General features: G+C 35.5%; 1 protein-coding gene across 2 annotated transcripts; it reads right to left on the bottom strand.

The window, feature by feature from the left end:
* Positions 1 to 1,777: 1,777 nt before the first annotated feature.
* Positions 1,778 to 14,037, bottom strand: LOC128670965 (uncharacterized). 2 transcript variants are annotated; one of them, XM_053747008.2, is made up of 2 exons: positions 13,744 to 14,037; positions 1,778 to 3,796 (listed from the first exon to the last, which is right to left on the bottom strand). In XM_053747008.2, exons 1-2 carry the CDS (start codon positions 13,909 to 13,911, stop codon positions 1,883 to 1,885), a joined length of 2,082 nt encoding a protein of 693 aa, XP_053602983.1. In that variant the 5' UTR covers positions 13,912 to 14,037; the 3' UTR covers positions 1,778 to 1,882. The 2 variants fall into 2 exon arrangements, with proteins under 2 accessions (XP_053602983.1, XP_053602982.1); XM_053747007.1 differs by lacking the exon at positions 1,778 to 3,796 and adding an exon at positions 4,387 to 8,222.
* Between the last annotated feature and the right edge of the window lie 1,339 nt (positions 14,038 to 15,376).

Raw genomic sequence — 15,376 nt, 5'->3', positions numbered from 1 at the left:
ACTTGCGCCACCGGTTCGAGAGACTGGATTTGTATTAAGCCCGTCTCTTTCACACTTCCATTATATTTTTCATGAGTAGAAGAGAGACGGAGCATTTGCGTGAACTTCGTGTTGAAACCTTCACAGATAGAGCCTTTTTGCACAGAAAGTAACGGGTTTCTTGAGATGCGTGAACTGAGATAGAACGAAAATGGTTGTGAGTGAGTGAGTGAGATGGCGCTATAGTAGGTCATGTTGCAAAGGGCGAGCAGTGTATTAAGGTCACTGGAGTGAAAAGTGATATTATTTGTACATTAGGAATTTCGTCGATTTGTCACGTAGAGGTATATATTCGAGTACTGATAAAATGATCATTACATTACGTACATGTTATGAATACTTATCCTCTTAGGTTCCGGATTTATTTAATGTTTCTGGGTTATAAGTTTATCTTCGAAACTTGTTGTTTTGACAACGTCAACCATTGGCATAGGTATACGATACGGTTCAGAGGTAAGTGCAGCTGTAAAAAAATCAAGAGGTGTGTTACACGTTGGGCGTGTGGTTGGGCCCTAGTATAGGACCACTTAATATTTTACTGTGCATGTCGTACGACGCGACTAAGGGCTACGCAGCCTTGGCAGCTTATTAGTTGTCAAGTTCCTTCCTCAATATAACATTATTGTCTTGTATGTATTGTATAACTCACGACAGTTCGTGAACTGTACATAGGTATAACATAATAAATTTATCTAGATTCCGGCAACTATGATTAGTGCCTTTTGGGTTTACCAAAATCAGGTCGTTTGTGAGATCTTTAGATAAAGTTCTATTTATTATACGTAGTTTCTTATTCCTAAAAATATATATAAACATATATAGCGAAAATAAGTTTATTTCTTTGTTTGTTACCTCTTCACGCGTTATCTACTCAACCAATACATAATTATGAGTATGGAGAAAGACATAGGGCCTTTCATCCCGAAAATATATTGTTCTCACAACACAGGTGATTTTCGCATATCCTATGAGAACAGTACGAGTATGTGGCGCTAATGTAGGTGGCGCTAAGATAAAATAAAATGTAAAATAAACTTTGCAATAAACACCTTAGATGGCGCTGTGTGTATTTTAAATGCGCTATTTATTTCAACTATGTATCCCAATCCCATTTTAATACGAAGAAAAAGCTGTTCCCGAGGGCAATTAAGCGCCCTCTTCCTTGATATGTTACAAGTTCGAGAACATTTTCATTATGCTGGCAAATGATGATGATCATTCTAGCAGACATATACGTTTTGAATGCCAGCTCCACACTGTCGCCCACTGCTGTCGCCGAACTCAGACACATGGCGATACGAATGCGTGAACGCAAACTAACTACACAAAAGAGTGCTTTTATTTACTGCAATGAAAAGCTAGCAATGTATACTGAATCCGCTAAAGTTTGATGGAGCCGGCAGGATTTACATTGCAAACTTTTCCATTTGATAAGAAAAGCTCACCTCCAAAAGTACGTTCATTGGCATCGATATCTGTCTCAGTTCGACGATTGTGCGTTGGAGCCGAACAGTTTGCCAAACTTTTGCGGCTTCGGTATACATTGCTGGTTTTTCATTGCAGTAAATAAAAACACTCATACTAACTACGCAATATTCACACATTAGCATCAGCTTGTGTCTCAGTTTGGCGACAGGGTGGAGCTGGCATTACAGATGCTACGCAAATGAATTCTGTTTAATACCTCTAAGAATAGATAGATGACTGTAGGTTGAAGAAAACTAAAAACAATTTAGAAGTTAGTTTTTATTTACATAAAAATGTGCCCACTTTTCTATATTACCAGCCTACCTCATACAAAATAAAAAAATATCGGTGGGACACTTCTAGCAAAGAAGTATGGTCATTCATTGTAATCGTTGTATTTGTCCGTGTCGTTTGAAGGAATAGTGATGTTTCTTTTGATTTCCACGTATGTATTATTAAATGATGCTCTTCGGAATCCTTTAGCGTACAATTCGTACCGTCTCTTTCTATTTGCTTCTGAATTAGGATCTAACCATTTATTAACTTTCTTTGTGTTTTGGTACAGATTCCTTGAGTGGCCGTTTATCTGACTTATTGTTGTAGTTTCGAGATTATCTTTTATAGATGTTTCCATTAAGTTATCCTTCGTATCTTTTTCTAATATATTTTTAAGCTTTATCAATATTGTATTTTGTTCCCAGGTATTAACAATGTTTTTGTTTCCATCACCTACATTTTTAGTATTATCTTTGATATATATATCTGCCTTATTTGTATCCTCTTTCTGATCCATTTCCAAAGATGTTTCCAAACTCTCTTTCATACTTCTTCTTTCCATGTCCATGTTAAGATTATATTCATTATTAGGTATGAATTTTTGGTATTCGTATGGCATTTTGGCATCTTCGTGACTAAACTTCATCATTTCAGGTGGAGTAGGAGTAGTGAATAAATTAGTTGATGGAGTGATTTCGAAAACTGGTGTAGTGGTAACAATTTTAGGAGAAGACGTGACTTCTGGGTTCATTCTGGTCTCTATGGGTATTATTCCAGAACTACCGATATGGAAATCTTCTACTTTTACAGTTGACGTTTGAAATGGTATTTCTGTAGATGGTTCATAATTCTTAATATCAGGTGATCCATAATTTTCTTGAGTCAAATTACTTTTATATGAACTTGATTCTGTAGTTTTATCAGGCGCATAAACATTGATGTGAAGAATCATGTTTGTTGGTTTATTAGATACATTTTGATAAGCTTTTTCTCCAAAATTAAAATCTGGTTTATGTTTATTAACTGTACTAATAGGCAATAACCTTGGCCGTTTATTTTGAATAACTCTCCGTATAGGAATAGTAGATTTTCTTCTAAACTGTGGTTTTCTTGTTGTCGTGATTGAAATATAATCTTCTAAAGGCGGTAGGGATTTTGTTGTGTATCTTTTTTTCCAATCTAAATGTGAGTTATGTAGAGGAAATAAACTGAGCATGACACTAAACGTTTTAGGTTTTAGGACTGTACTGTGCTTGTTACTGGAGGATTGTAATGGGTTATTTTTATTATGTGTTGGAATAGGTCTAAACATCGGAATTTCCGCTAACATGTTGACGTCACTTGGAGTGTCCGGTTTGAATCTAAACAAAGGGTCTGGGACAGAGCTAGATTTGAAAAAATCTTTATTAATAGAACTCACAGCTTGTAAATCTTCTGTAGCACTTTGACTAATATCGACGTTTTTATTGTGAACATCTGGTTCAACGTACACACCAGAGAAAGCTATGTGAGTACTTGGAACGGAATGTAGATCAGCTACTTTAGCATTAATAGTTTTTTCTAAATATTTTATGATTTCCTGTATATTTTTGAGTCTTTGTGCATTTCGGTAACTTTCTATCCAACTTTTTGATCCAAAAGTTTTGCTGAAAGGTACGGGAGTAGGGCTTCTCATTTCGTAAATGAAAGGTCTCGGACTCGTTCTTCGAATGGACGCTCGTGGGCTGTGCGTCGTCGCAGAGATCGTGTGTTTTATAGTTACAGTATTGGTTCCCTGTTTATGCATAGGTAAATCTATGTAGGGGTCAACGTAACTGTTTTCTTGCATCGCGTTCACTAGTAGCGGCATTCGTTCGTAGTAATCTTGGTCGAATCCAAAATAGCTTCTGTCGAGTCGATCAGCTACGGGATTGTCATTTGTAACACTCTTGTTGTCATTCTTTCTCAATGCTCTTGTATTTTGTACTAAGCTCCACTCAACTGCAATCGCGTACTCGTAGATTATTAGGATTATCTGAAACAATTGAAAACAGGTGAGTTGTAAAAATACTCCGCGCTACTTGCAGTCTTGACCAAACTACTTTTGACCAACCGTTTCAGTCAAAAATAGTTTTGATTGATTTTGTTGGTTAAATATGGTTTTGACCGAATAAGAGTTTCGACTGCTATACCAATATATAATTAATAAATATTTAAGTCGGTTTAATATTTTTGGAAAATGGTTCTTATTTCACCTATTTTCAGAGTTTACGCGGGTACATTCCTACCCAATAACATATAACAATGACAACCCATTGTAACTACTTAAGTAATTTATGGTCATTATAATTAGCTTCACCCTCACGAAATTTTGCTTTTCGAATGCAATTACTCAAATCACTATAACATATGCACATAAATGCAAAGTGGTGGGAGGACGCCCGCCTGTGAACCGATAGGTTCCAGGTTCGAATCCTACTCGTGCCACGTAAGACTTTCATGACTTTAATGACCACGATTCTGAGAAATTTAAAAGGTATGTAGGATATGCCAATAGAACTTATAAGTTCGTGAGGCATCAAAATCAGTTCAGTAGTTTTGGAAATATTCACAATGTTGTAAAAACTCATCAACATTGATTGTGTTCGCGAGATCTAAGTTCGTGGCGAACAACTAGTGATAATGCTTTTAAAGATATGACAATAACAGAAACACATATTTTTGGGTTCGTCCATACGCTAAACATGGAAGATAGATAGAAGTGACGTCACTACCTGGTAATATGTTCGTAAAAAAGGTAAATCTTAAATATTACGTTACGACGCATTTATTTAGTTTTACTTGTCCCGTTTTCTGCAATCAAATCTTGCAAGTTAGATTTCTTCTACTTCTAGTTGTCCTACAGAGTTGATATTTCCCACGTCGCATCAGTTTCCATGACATTGCATTATTATGATAAGCATGACCTATGGAATTAGTAGGTACAAAGTACTTATTAAATCCATGGCATGACCTGATTGTGCAACACGGATCGGTTCCAAACGAGGGAACTACTCAACCGTTTACAGCACGGACATGGGTTTTTTGTCAGGCTTAAAGTACCATAAGATCTCTCTGACGAGAATAAAAGCTTGTTTGAGAACAAAAATGACATTTTTGTAAAAAACTTGTTTATTATGGTTGAGTTTGTTTTCATATTTTAATATTTTTTGTTAATGGACGTTCCAACCAACTTTACATCTTAGTTTAATGATTCAGCTACATAGTTAGTATTTTATTTAGAATATACATTTTTTTACAATCCTTTGAACTATCATTACCTTATACTGCGATTTTATAAAGGAGTTGACCTAAACAATTGTATTGACAGTTCTAACAAGAACAAAAAGTAATAATTTTTCATTTACCATAAAATTGTATTAATTTCAACAACAGGGTATTTCTAAATTAACCGAAGCATGAAATTTGAAGACCTATAACATAGTTGAAAAAATAAGCCATAGTTCAATCGAAGGAAAAAATACAAACGTACTTCTTCGTACATTGGCCGGTGCGGTTTTACTTTCTATTTATAAATGTCGGGAATTTGTTTTAATTGGCTTTGTATGGCCCACAAGTGTAATGATTTTTTGGTGCATATTGGCTATTTTTGCATTTAAAATGTTCACAATGTAATTAACAATATGATTATAAAATTAACATAATAAACAATATAATTACTATTTATTAAAATTATCTATTTCATCGAAAGCATCGTATACGTTGTCGGTATTAAAATGGGGTTCACTTAGCTTCCAGTCACCTCTAGAAATCTCTAAATAACTTTTCCTACCAACCGGAATTAAAGATCTGGAAGTCACTGCATTTTCAGCAGACTGTTTCCCTTCGAATGCCCCGTCGGCGTCGTGTCTTGTAAAACTCTGTGGTAATAGTATATTTAAGGCATCTTCAAAAAAAATATTTTTACTTTCCATTTTTGTTCCATCTGTTGTACTGACCTTGGTTATATTAGTAGTTGTAGTAGAGGTAATTTCTTTCTTATCCTGTTCAAAATTTTCATAAGCAGTTGTTTTATCTGTAGTTTCAAATTCATTCCAAGGCTCTTCAGAAATCAAATTGTACCTCCTTTCTAATTTTGGTACTGTAATTACAGGTTTTGATTTTGATATTGTTACATCTTGTTCTTCAGTAGGATAGGGAGATGTTATATCTGAAGTTGGCTGGTCCTGAGAATATGTTCGAAGTTGAGTGGGAAAACTGGTGACTTCTAATATTTGACCATTAAGTGCTTGCAGTGTTATTTCCGGTTTTGTTTCATTATTCACAAATTTCTGAATGTCTCCACCGGATGTTGGTAGAGTTGTGAGAAAATTCTTAGATTTGGGCGTAGTAGCAGTAGATGTAGTTGTTGTAGTAATTTCCGTAACATGCCCCTCTCGAAAAATTTCTTTACTCGAAAATATATTCTGTTTTAAATTCAATGGCATATTATTGGATGTAGGTAAAGGATTATAAGATGAATTTTTGTAAAGATTTTTACTTAACAGTATTTTAAGTTTAGCGATGATGTTCTTATTAAGATCTAGAAGTTTAGGTTCATCAACTGTGAAATTTTGAAATGATAGGTTGGATGTTGGTAGCGTTACGATGCTCGAGGGTAACGATGCAGTTACACTAGTTGTTGTTGCTGTTGTTGTTATAGGAATTTCAGGAATTTGTACATTATGCGAATCTGCTTCAGTGATCCTCTCATACACACTCTGTTTTTTTAAACTTATTTGTTTGTCATCATTAGATTTAGGTAGATGCTTGTTATTTTTTATTTGTGGAGGTAAATGTTTGTAAAGATTTTTTCCCTGGGGATGCATTTGTTTTGAAAGATCTTTAAGTTTACCAATAAAATTTTTGCTACTATCCTTCAAACGTTTCTTATTTATTGAAGCAGGTTTCTGTTCTTTTGATTTCTTTTCTTTTAACATCCTGTCATGTTTTTTACGAAACATCTCAAATACAATTTCTTCTGGATATATTTGGGGATGTTTCGGGGTAGATGGTGGTCTTACTATTTGATCTGAAATATTTTTGAATCTTACGTTAGCGACTGGTTTACGGAAACCATATTTTTCTGTTGTAATCTCATAGTAATTATGTGGACTTGAAAAGTGAACATAACCTTTTTTAATTGATTTAGGTGTATAAGTTGTCAATTCAAACACGTTACCTTCGGGTAGTAATATTTCTTGGAAAATATCTTCGAATTTTCCTGCAGCAGAAGAGGTATATTTTGTACTTGTAGGTTTAGAACTAGTCGTAGTGGTTGCAAAGGTTGTATACTTTTCATTTTCATAATTAACTTTATTAAATGTTAAGTTTCGATGTTTTGGTATAACATGTGTATTGGTCTTTAATAATAACTGATTTGCATGAAAATTCTTATCTTTTGATGTTTCTTTATTGGCACTTATTTTTTTATCAACTACAGAGTATAAAGATGGTAGCCATGATAATAACTGTTTAGCTTTTGATGTAGATTGGTTGTTTGAGTATATATTTTGTAATAAGTTGTCTGGAACTTTAAATATTCCTTTGGGAGTTTCAGTTGACGTGATCATTTCTTTGTGCCTCTTGGGTACTATAGTAATTGGTTTCAGTCTTACATTTTGAGTTTTAGATTTTGGTGTCGTGACTGATTTGTTAGTATTGTGAATACAATTTTTTTCTATTTTTCGTTCTGTTATGTTATTACAAGGTCGTTCCATGAATTCTTGAGATAGTTTTTGAAAGCATTTTATTAGTTTATCTATAAGAATCCCAAATTCTAATGTACATTTACAATTCTTATTTTTATAGCTTGTTCTTGTTTGAGTATTATTTACATTTGGAAGATGATGTTTATAAGTATAATGTTTCGATATAGTTTTAGGCTTTTTTGTAACAAGAGATTTATGTGGTAAAGGTGTTGTTATTATATTTTCTATCAGATTTTGAGATTCAATATTGGGCTTATTTCGCACAAAACGACTAGATGCAAAATTTACTTTTTCGTTGATCATTTTGTCGACATAACTCATTATTCTTTCATACTCTCTCGTTTTTCTTAATTTTGAATAATTGTCAGTATTTCTAGGACTGTGGATATAAACGATGGGATATGTTTTATACTGAATCGCAAACAATCTAGAGTTAGGAATTTTAGCCAAAATGTTCGTTCCTGCAAATACGTCCTTTTCAAAAGTGTACTCTGTGGAAGATTTTGTTTCGTATTTAGGACTAGAGCTGTCATGTTGTAAGAGTTTGTCGAAGAAGATGGGGAGGAGTTTGATGGCGGCGCGGTCGAGATGCACGGTGCTCTGCAGCTTGTCCTCGAAGAGCGTGGGGTCGGAGTCGTTCCTGAGGTCGAGCCATGAGGCGCGCGGTGGCGACAGCACGCCCACGCCATACCCGTACAGGAACACGACGCACTGCAAAATATAATCCATCTCACTGGACATTCATCGATATCGTTCACATCACAGACATATACTTATGTACAGAAATACTTACAGTAAATATGCACAAACACAAGTTAGCACAGGAACACAAAGTGCGTTGTTGAGAAAGCTATTTTTCTTTACCTACCTTGAGTTTCTTACCATGTAAAAGGAGAAATTACATCGACACATTAAAACATATATAATTAAGTAATTTATATAATCAAGTTACCTAATAGAAATTTTATGATGATTAATTTATTTGATATTAATTTTTTTAAAGGGATCATACAGGTGATTGTTTATAAATTCTTCCAAATTTAGGTTTAGTTCTTTGCACCTAATCAGTGCTTTTGATCGTCACAGCCATGAATGAGACCTTACCGGTCACGCGACGAAGTATGTGTGTTTCATAATTCAAGTCTCGAACTCAATATGTGTCACTTAACCTATATATGTATTTATAATTTTTATACGACTATGGATAACTATTTTACGAATAATACTCAGTAATTATCGTTCTCCTTATCCACAAATATGAGTCTTGGTACAATAACAATCCCTGACCCAGAAGTCCTCCTTCAGCACCATAAGGGTGCAATATAATAAGGCATACCGCATCCTTATGAAGATTCCTCGCTGCTGTAGCGCGATCAAAAAACAATGATTTTCGCTAATATTATTCATTCGCTCCATTAATTTCGGAGCCGCCTATGATAATTTGAGCGCATTATTGATCAAATCTTTTTATCTCAAGTCAGATCAGCGTAGTGAATGGTGATCGCGCAGCAATTTCCATTTGTAGAGAGAAAACGTCATGTGAATATTTATATGCAAATGGCGGTAATGTCTAATGATACGCTTGCGGAAATCTGCGGCTCGTCTTAATATTACTAGGAGAACGGCCCTACTAACATTTGTGGAAGAGAAGAAAATATTGTTTGCCAACTTTTTTGTCTTCTTGAGGCAACGTTATCAATTTTGAATTATCGAAATTGATTATGTTGCAAGAGACAATATTCATACACAGAGTTGAGTCTGCTTTGATGGCCAGATAAAGAGAAGAACCGTGGGCGGAATTGCGGTTTAATTTATTAGGCTGTCAGTAGATGGCGTCAACTGTTAGATCGCGCTATGGTTTCGCTTACAGAGACTTCTAATTAGTGCGCATTTTATTTTTTATTTACAGACCAAGTGCAGTAAAGGGCAGTAATTCGGTAGCCAGCCACGTATTTATGATGAACAGTGAACAACTGCTTTTGTACCGCTTTTAATACAAATAAATTATGTATCATTCATTCATTAATTCATCGTGAACATAATAATATAATGAAAAGTAGATTTTTTTGAAGTTTGAAAATAGCAAATGTTATTTTGCAATTAGCAATAATTTATAGCAAAAATGATGTCCTTTAATGACTATAATATATAATGTAAGCAGTAAAATCATAAGTATACAATTTCTCCTTTCGACATTTAATATCCATTTGAGTTGATTGCTTTATATATTGGAATTGCCAATAAAAAGTTAACAGCTGACGCTGAACTAGTAGTAGAGTAGACTATCCATTGCCTTAATCTGCCATCTTTATGGCCCGGTCTTGCAGTTATTAAACCATAAAATGCAACATTTGAGTTAATTATTCGCTAGTAGGTAATAATTTTCTCAATGAGACTATTTTTACGCATCACAAATTTCACGATGTTTAATATTTTTTCCTAACATTATACAAATAAGTATGAAAAAATTTTGAAACTGGAGGCAATCGTAAACAAACGTTGAGAAGTGATGAAAACGCTTTCTTTTTTTGCAGTGGTGTTGATAATGTGCGTGTTAGTAGACCGTGACGTCACATCACACATTCGTGCTGGTTTCATATAATGTTAACAAACTGACAAAAAATATGCCGATTCTATTTACGCTTCACATATCGTTGTGATATCTGAATGACAGTTTATAATCCTCTTCTTCTTCTTTTCGACTCGATCAAACCAACACAATTCGTTTTACCATAGTTTGTTGCAGCCGCGGGGAGGTCGCGTAGGCGGAGTGCACCTCCTGCACCCGCTGCTCTGGGTTTTTCAAACAGGTATAAGGTTGAAGCGGTGGTGGTGTAATGGTTAAGAAGGTCCTGTGGATCAAAAGGTCCTAGGTTCGAATCCTACTCGTGCCATATGAGTTTGTATACAAATCTGACTCATATATAGTAGTTTTTATCGACCACCACTTGCTTCCGATGAAGGAAAACTTGAATATTTGATTGGGATCTTTCTGCATGTCTGCCGCGTTGTTTGCCGACCAACGCCACGTGCGGCATGTACTTGACAAACATTCTTACGCACAATACTACGCATAATACCCATTCCATTAGAACAACAAAATAACCCCGTGTCTATTTATATGAAACATAGAAAAGAATTATTTTTTTCCGTTTTTTTAATAAGATTATATCTAGTAGTATGACTGTAAAATCTATATAATATAAACGGCGAAATTCCCGCTGACTGAGGTATAGACGTACACGCAGCCGTAACCGCTGATGGTAGAAACGTGAAATTTGGATAGATGTTTATTTTCATATTATAAACATCCACTAAGAAGGAATTTTGAGAAATTTTAATTCTGAAGGAGTGAAATAAGGGTTTAAAGTTTGTATGGAAATATTTAAATCGGCGCCGATTTTTATAAAAATTTAAATCTTAAAAATATTCTTTAGTAGTAAGTAAGTAGTAATGTTCAGACTCTTAAAAATATTTAATTCTACACGTGTCTCATGGTTTATTGAATTTACCCTATAAGGGTCCAAATAAGGGGTTAAAACTTTGTATGATAAAATTTGATATTAAAAATTATTACGATACTTCTTGTACACGGTACTTTTTATCCCTAATTTCCCACATATCTAAATCGACAGACTCGTTTAAAGTCGCATGTATCACTCTAAAGCTCTCTAATTATCCCCACATGAAACATAACATTTCGTAATGACAATCTTCCGCAAATAATTAGCCCGATAATAAAGTATTCAATTAACGTTTAATGTTTACTAGAAGTAAATGCGTAATGGTCGGTTAGAACATAGTGTGTAATAATGAGTTATTACGTCGGTATGCGCACGCCCGGCTTTTGTTGACATTGTCAAGAAAGTCACGAGAGTGACGTTTCATACATGCATGTTTATATCCTTAAAAGTTATTGTCAAAAACATATAAGGTTATGCACCGCCGCCGACGTCTTTTAGACAACCTGGCGTACTTTGTGTTTTTTTGCGCAGGTTAAATTGTCAAAGTTGTGTGGGGCAACCCACTTATAGATTATAGAGAAGCAATTTTCAAAATATAGATAATGCATATCTATATTTTGAAAATTGCTTCATTTTTGAAGAGAAACCCATAAAATGTTTAATTTACGTTTGTGATTAATAAAAAAACGGGACGTAACACGTCATGGAAAATAAGACGGTACGCGTTGCAGAAAGCGGGAGTGGGAGTCGTAACGGGAAACGGGGCGGGAGACATTGCAAAAACGTGATGGCACAATATGTAGGAGACGGTGCAGGATACCTACATAGCAGGAAGCGGGATCGGACAAGTTGCGGGACGAGACACGTAGCGGGAAACAGGAAATTGAACTAAAGATAAGAAAAAATACGAATTTGAATCATGTATACATGTATACAAGTATGTATACCAGTCTTACAGAATACGCGATAAAAAAATTACTGAGATTTATCTATTAAAATGAAGCGGGCGAAGCCGCGGGCAAACGCTAATATTCTTATATTTATCAATTAAAGTTTCGAACACTGTTCTGAAACGCTATGCAAACGACGTAAAACGCAGTAAAAGTTGACATATACTTGCAGCATGTTTTTACTTGAAATGTAGATTTGTTGATTGAGTGAGAGTGAGATCAGCGTTTAGTTGTTGCAGGAGTCACAACAGTCATAACATGCGGTGTTCAGGAATCTTTCGGGATTATAAAGACAAACACACATAGTCATATAAACAAAGAATTTCGAATAACTTCTGTTAAGTATATAAGCTCTACTTAAGATGCAATCTGTGGTATGACTTTGTATAAAACATAAAATAATCTTTTGTATGTACGAGGGCTGCTATTTATGTATCCGGAATAACAAAATTAAACAAACATATATTATTACATATGGTTTTATTGTTTCTCGAAGTATTCTCCGCGATGATCTATGCACTTCTGCATACGATGAAACCAATTTTCAAAGCACTTTTTCCATTCTGATTGAGGTATGTCCAAAACGTGTGTTTTGAACGCATCAACGGCCTCTTCGCGGCTCGAAAAACGTTGACCACGTAATTTATTTTTAATGTTTGGAAATAAATAAAAATCATTGGGTGCCAGGTCGGGGCTGTACGGCGGATGACCCGTCAATTCAATCTTTTGACCCTCCAAAAAATTATTTGTTTCAGCCGACTTGTGGCAACTAGCATTGTCGTGATGAAGTATGATTCTGCGTTGTGGGTTGTTCTTTCGTATTTTTTCAAAGACTTCTGGCAAACAAATGGTGGTGTACTATTCAAAATTAACCGTCCTACTATTCTCTAGTGGCACTGTAGCTACATGTCCGTTGATACCAAAAAAACAAGCGACCATTTGCTTTAAAGTGCTTCTCGCACGAACAACTTTTGTTGGATTCGGTTCATCTTGAAAGACCCACACCGTTGACTGCTGTTTAGTTTCAGGGTCATAAGCATAGATCCAGGTTTCGTCACCTGTGTAGATATTATAAACAGCTTTTGACGTGCCACGGTTGTATTTTTTTATCATTTTCTTACACCAGTCGACACGAGCCTGTTTTTGATCTACGCTCAAGTTGTGCGGAATCCAACGCGAACAAATTTTTTTAACAATTAAATGTTCGTGTAATATCGCGTGTATACTCGTCATACTAATGCCCAGAGACGCCTCTATCTCGCGGTATGTAACATGACGATCTTGCATTACTAATTGTCGCACAGCATCAATATTTTGTTGTACCACTACCGATTTAGGACGACCCTCCTTAATTTCATCCGTGAGCATAGACCGTCCACGTTGAAATTCCTTAAACCAATAATACACAGTGGTTTTCGATGGTGCTTCATCTCCAAAAGTTAAAATCAGTTGTTCGATGCACTGTTTTTGAGTTAATCCACGCCGAAAATCATAATAAATCATCGCGCGAAAATGTTCACGAGTTAAATCCATGGCAATGAAGACAAGCTATTTTGAAAATTGGCGCCAATTGAAAAAAACAAATGACAGGGACATGAAAAATATTTATTCTCTAGCCGAAGAGTTCTATTTTCAAATGTTGTAATTACTTTTTAAATATTCTAGAATTATTGGCCAGTTCCGGATACATAAATAGCAGCCCTCGTAAAAGCACATCATGAAAGATCTTTTGTATAAAAGCACATCATAAGTTTCTGTTTCCGTTTCCAATATTGCAACAGATTGCATCGTTAGTGGGCTTGTTGAGCTGTAACTCACCACGACGACGGTGACGGTGACGGCGCTGGATATGGCAGCACAGGCGCAGCCCTGGCGGATCTGTCTGCGCCGCGACAGCTTCAGGAACTCCTCCGTACGCGCATCGATCGTGCGGTACAGCCCGAACTGACTCAGTCGAGAGCTACTCATCGAGTCATTACTCGACATTTTGGACAATGGAAAATCCAGACTCCACTTTGACCCAATCCAAGAATTGTTTTGTAGTGGATTATATGGTCCAAGTCACATCACTGCTGTGCATGAGCGCGATGCGTCCGCGCGGGGCCGACGGATTCTTTCTTTGACAATATGTTTTCCTTTGAGATCGTCGTTGTTTACTAGTGACGCGACAGTTCCTTTCATTTTGGTGTCGATGAAATTTTGTTTTATCGACGACGATAGAATTACCAAGTCTAGTTTAAGTGTCTTTTGTGACCATAGTTTCGGAATATAAATTATTAATCAGAGTTCATGCCAAATTTGATATACCGCTAGAGTAGGTTGGTCTCGAAAAGGCGTTTTTTATTTTTCTCGCTTTTTTTAATACACACTTTTCACTTTATCGGATAAGTTCTAATGGATGCGATGAGTTTTCACACCATTAATGTCATCATCATCAAAAATCCTATGTTTTCAATTTTGTTAATTAAATTTTAACTATCGCCTGCATTCGATAAAAAAATATCATGAGTAAATCCAACCAACTCAATCTTAGTGTGTAGTAGTTAGGTTAAATTCAGTTCTGGTGATTTGGATAATATTTGAAACCAGTGTTAATTATAATTACAACCCACCAAACCAAAATGAAGATCGACGCGAGCCCATCACTGGCTTGTACGAGTATAGCGCGGACGCAGGGCACTGGAGCGTGTGCAACCGATGGCCGCTTCGAAATATTCTACGAGAGAAACCATTGCACTAACGTTGATTTTACACTCTCGACGTGATTAGATTCATTCATATAATAGAAACTATGTATTTTGTATGAAGTCTGAGTTGTTCGATAAAGATTTTTATGCTTAGTCGTTCGATGTCAACTTCATGATTGAACTCATTGGAACCTATGAAGAGTGTGAAGATATCCTAGTTTTTTCTGTCTTGTAATTCATTATATAATGGCAAACACTTATGATACCTAACCCTGATAATACCTTACTTAAAAGACTTAGGTGTTTTAAGTATCGAAAGAGTAAAGAGTAGAGGTTAGCCTCTACTCTTTACTCATTCCATACTTCAAGTTTGAACATTGAGTAATGTGTATTTGAAGTGCACGACACTGATGCTCCGCAGAGAGCGCACCGTACAACAACTTCTGACGCGCGAGTTTCGCTCGTGCTACTGTACGAGTCATAGGTTAAGTAATAGTTGTGAGGCCAAGTGTACATTTTTATGACACTTTTCCTTTATATGTCATTAAGCCGCATACTATCTCACATAATAGAAATATATGTTTAGATTTGATTATAATTTATCAATTTACTAAGAAACAATTTTAGGTTTTGTAAAAATTTATGCGCTTATATCAGAGTTAGGTATTTGCCAGATATTTTTATTTAGATTAAGAAATTAACGTCCCTGCAGTAAGCCCTGGCAAGCCTCTGTACTTGTTTTACAGAAAATCATCACAATTTAT

Source organism: Plodia interpunctella, chromosome 6, assembly GCF_027563975.2.
Source record: "Plodia interpunctella isolate USDA-ARS_2022_Savannah chromosome 6, ilPloInte3.2, whole genome shotgun sequence".
In the NCBI taxonomy this organism is placed as follows: domain Eukaryota; kingdom Metazoa; phylum Arthropoda; class Insecta; order Lepidoptera; family Pyralidae; genus Plodia; species Plodia interpunctella.
Note: the sequence above shows the minus strand (reverse complement) of the source record. Positions and strands in the feature narration are given on the sequence as shown.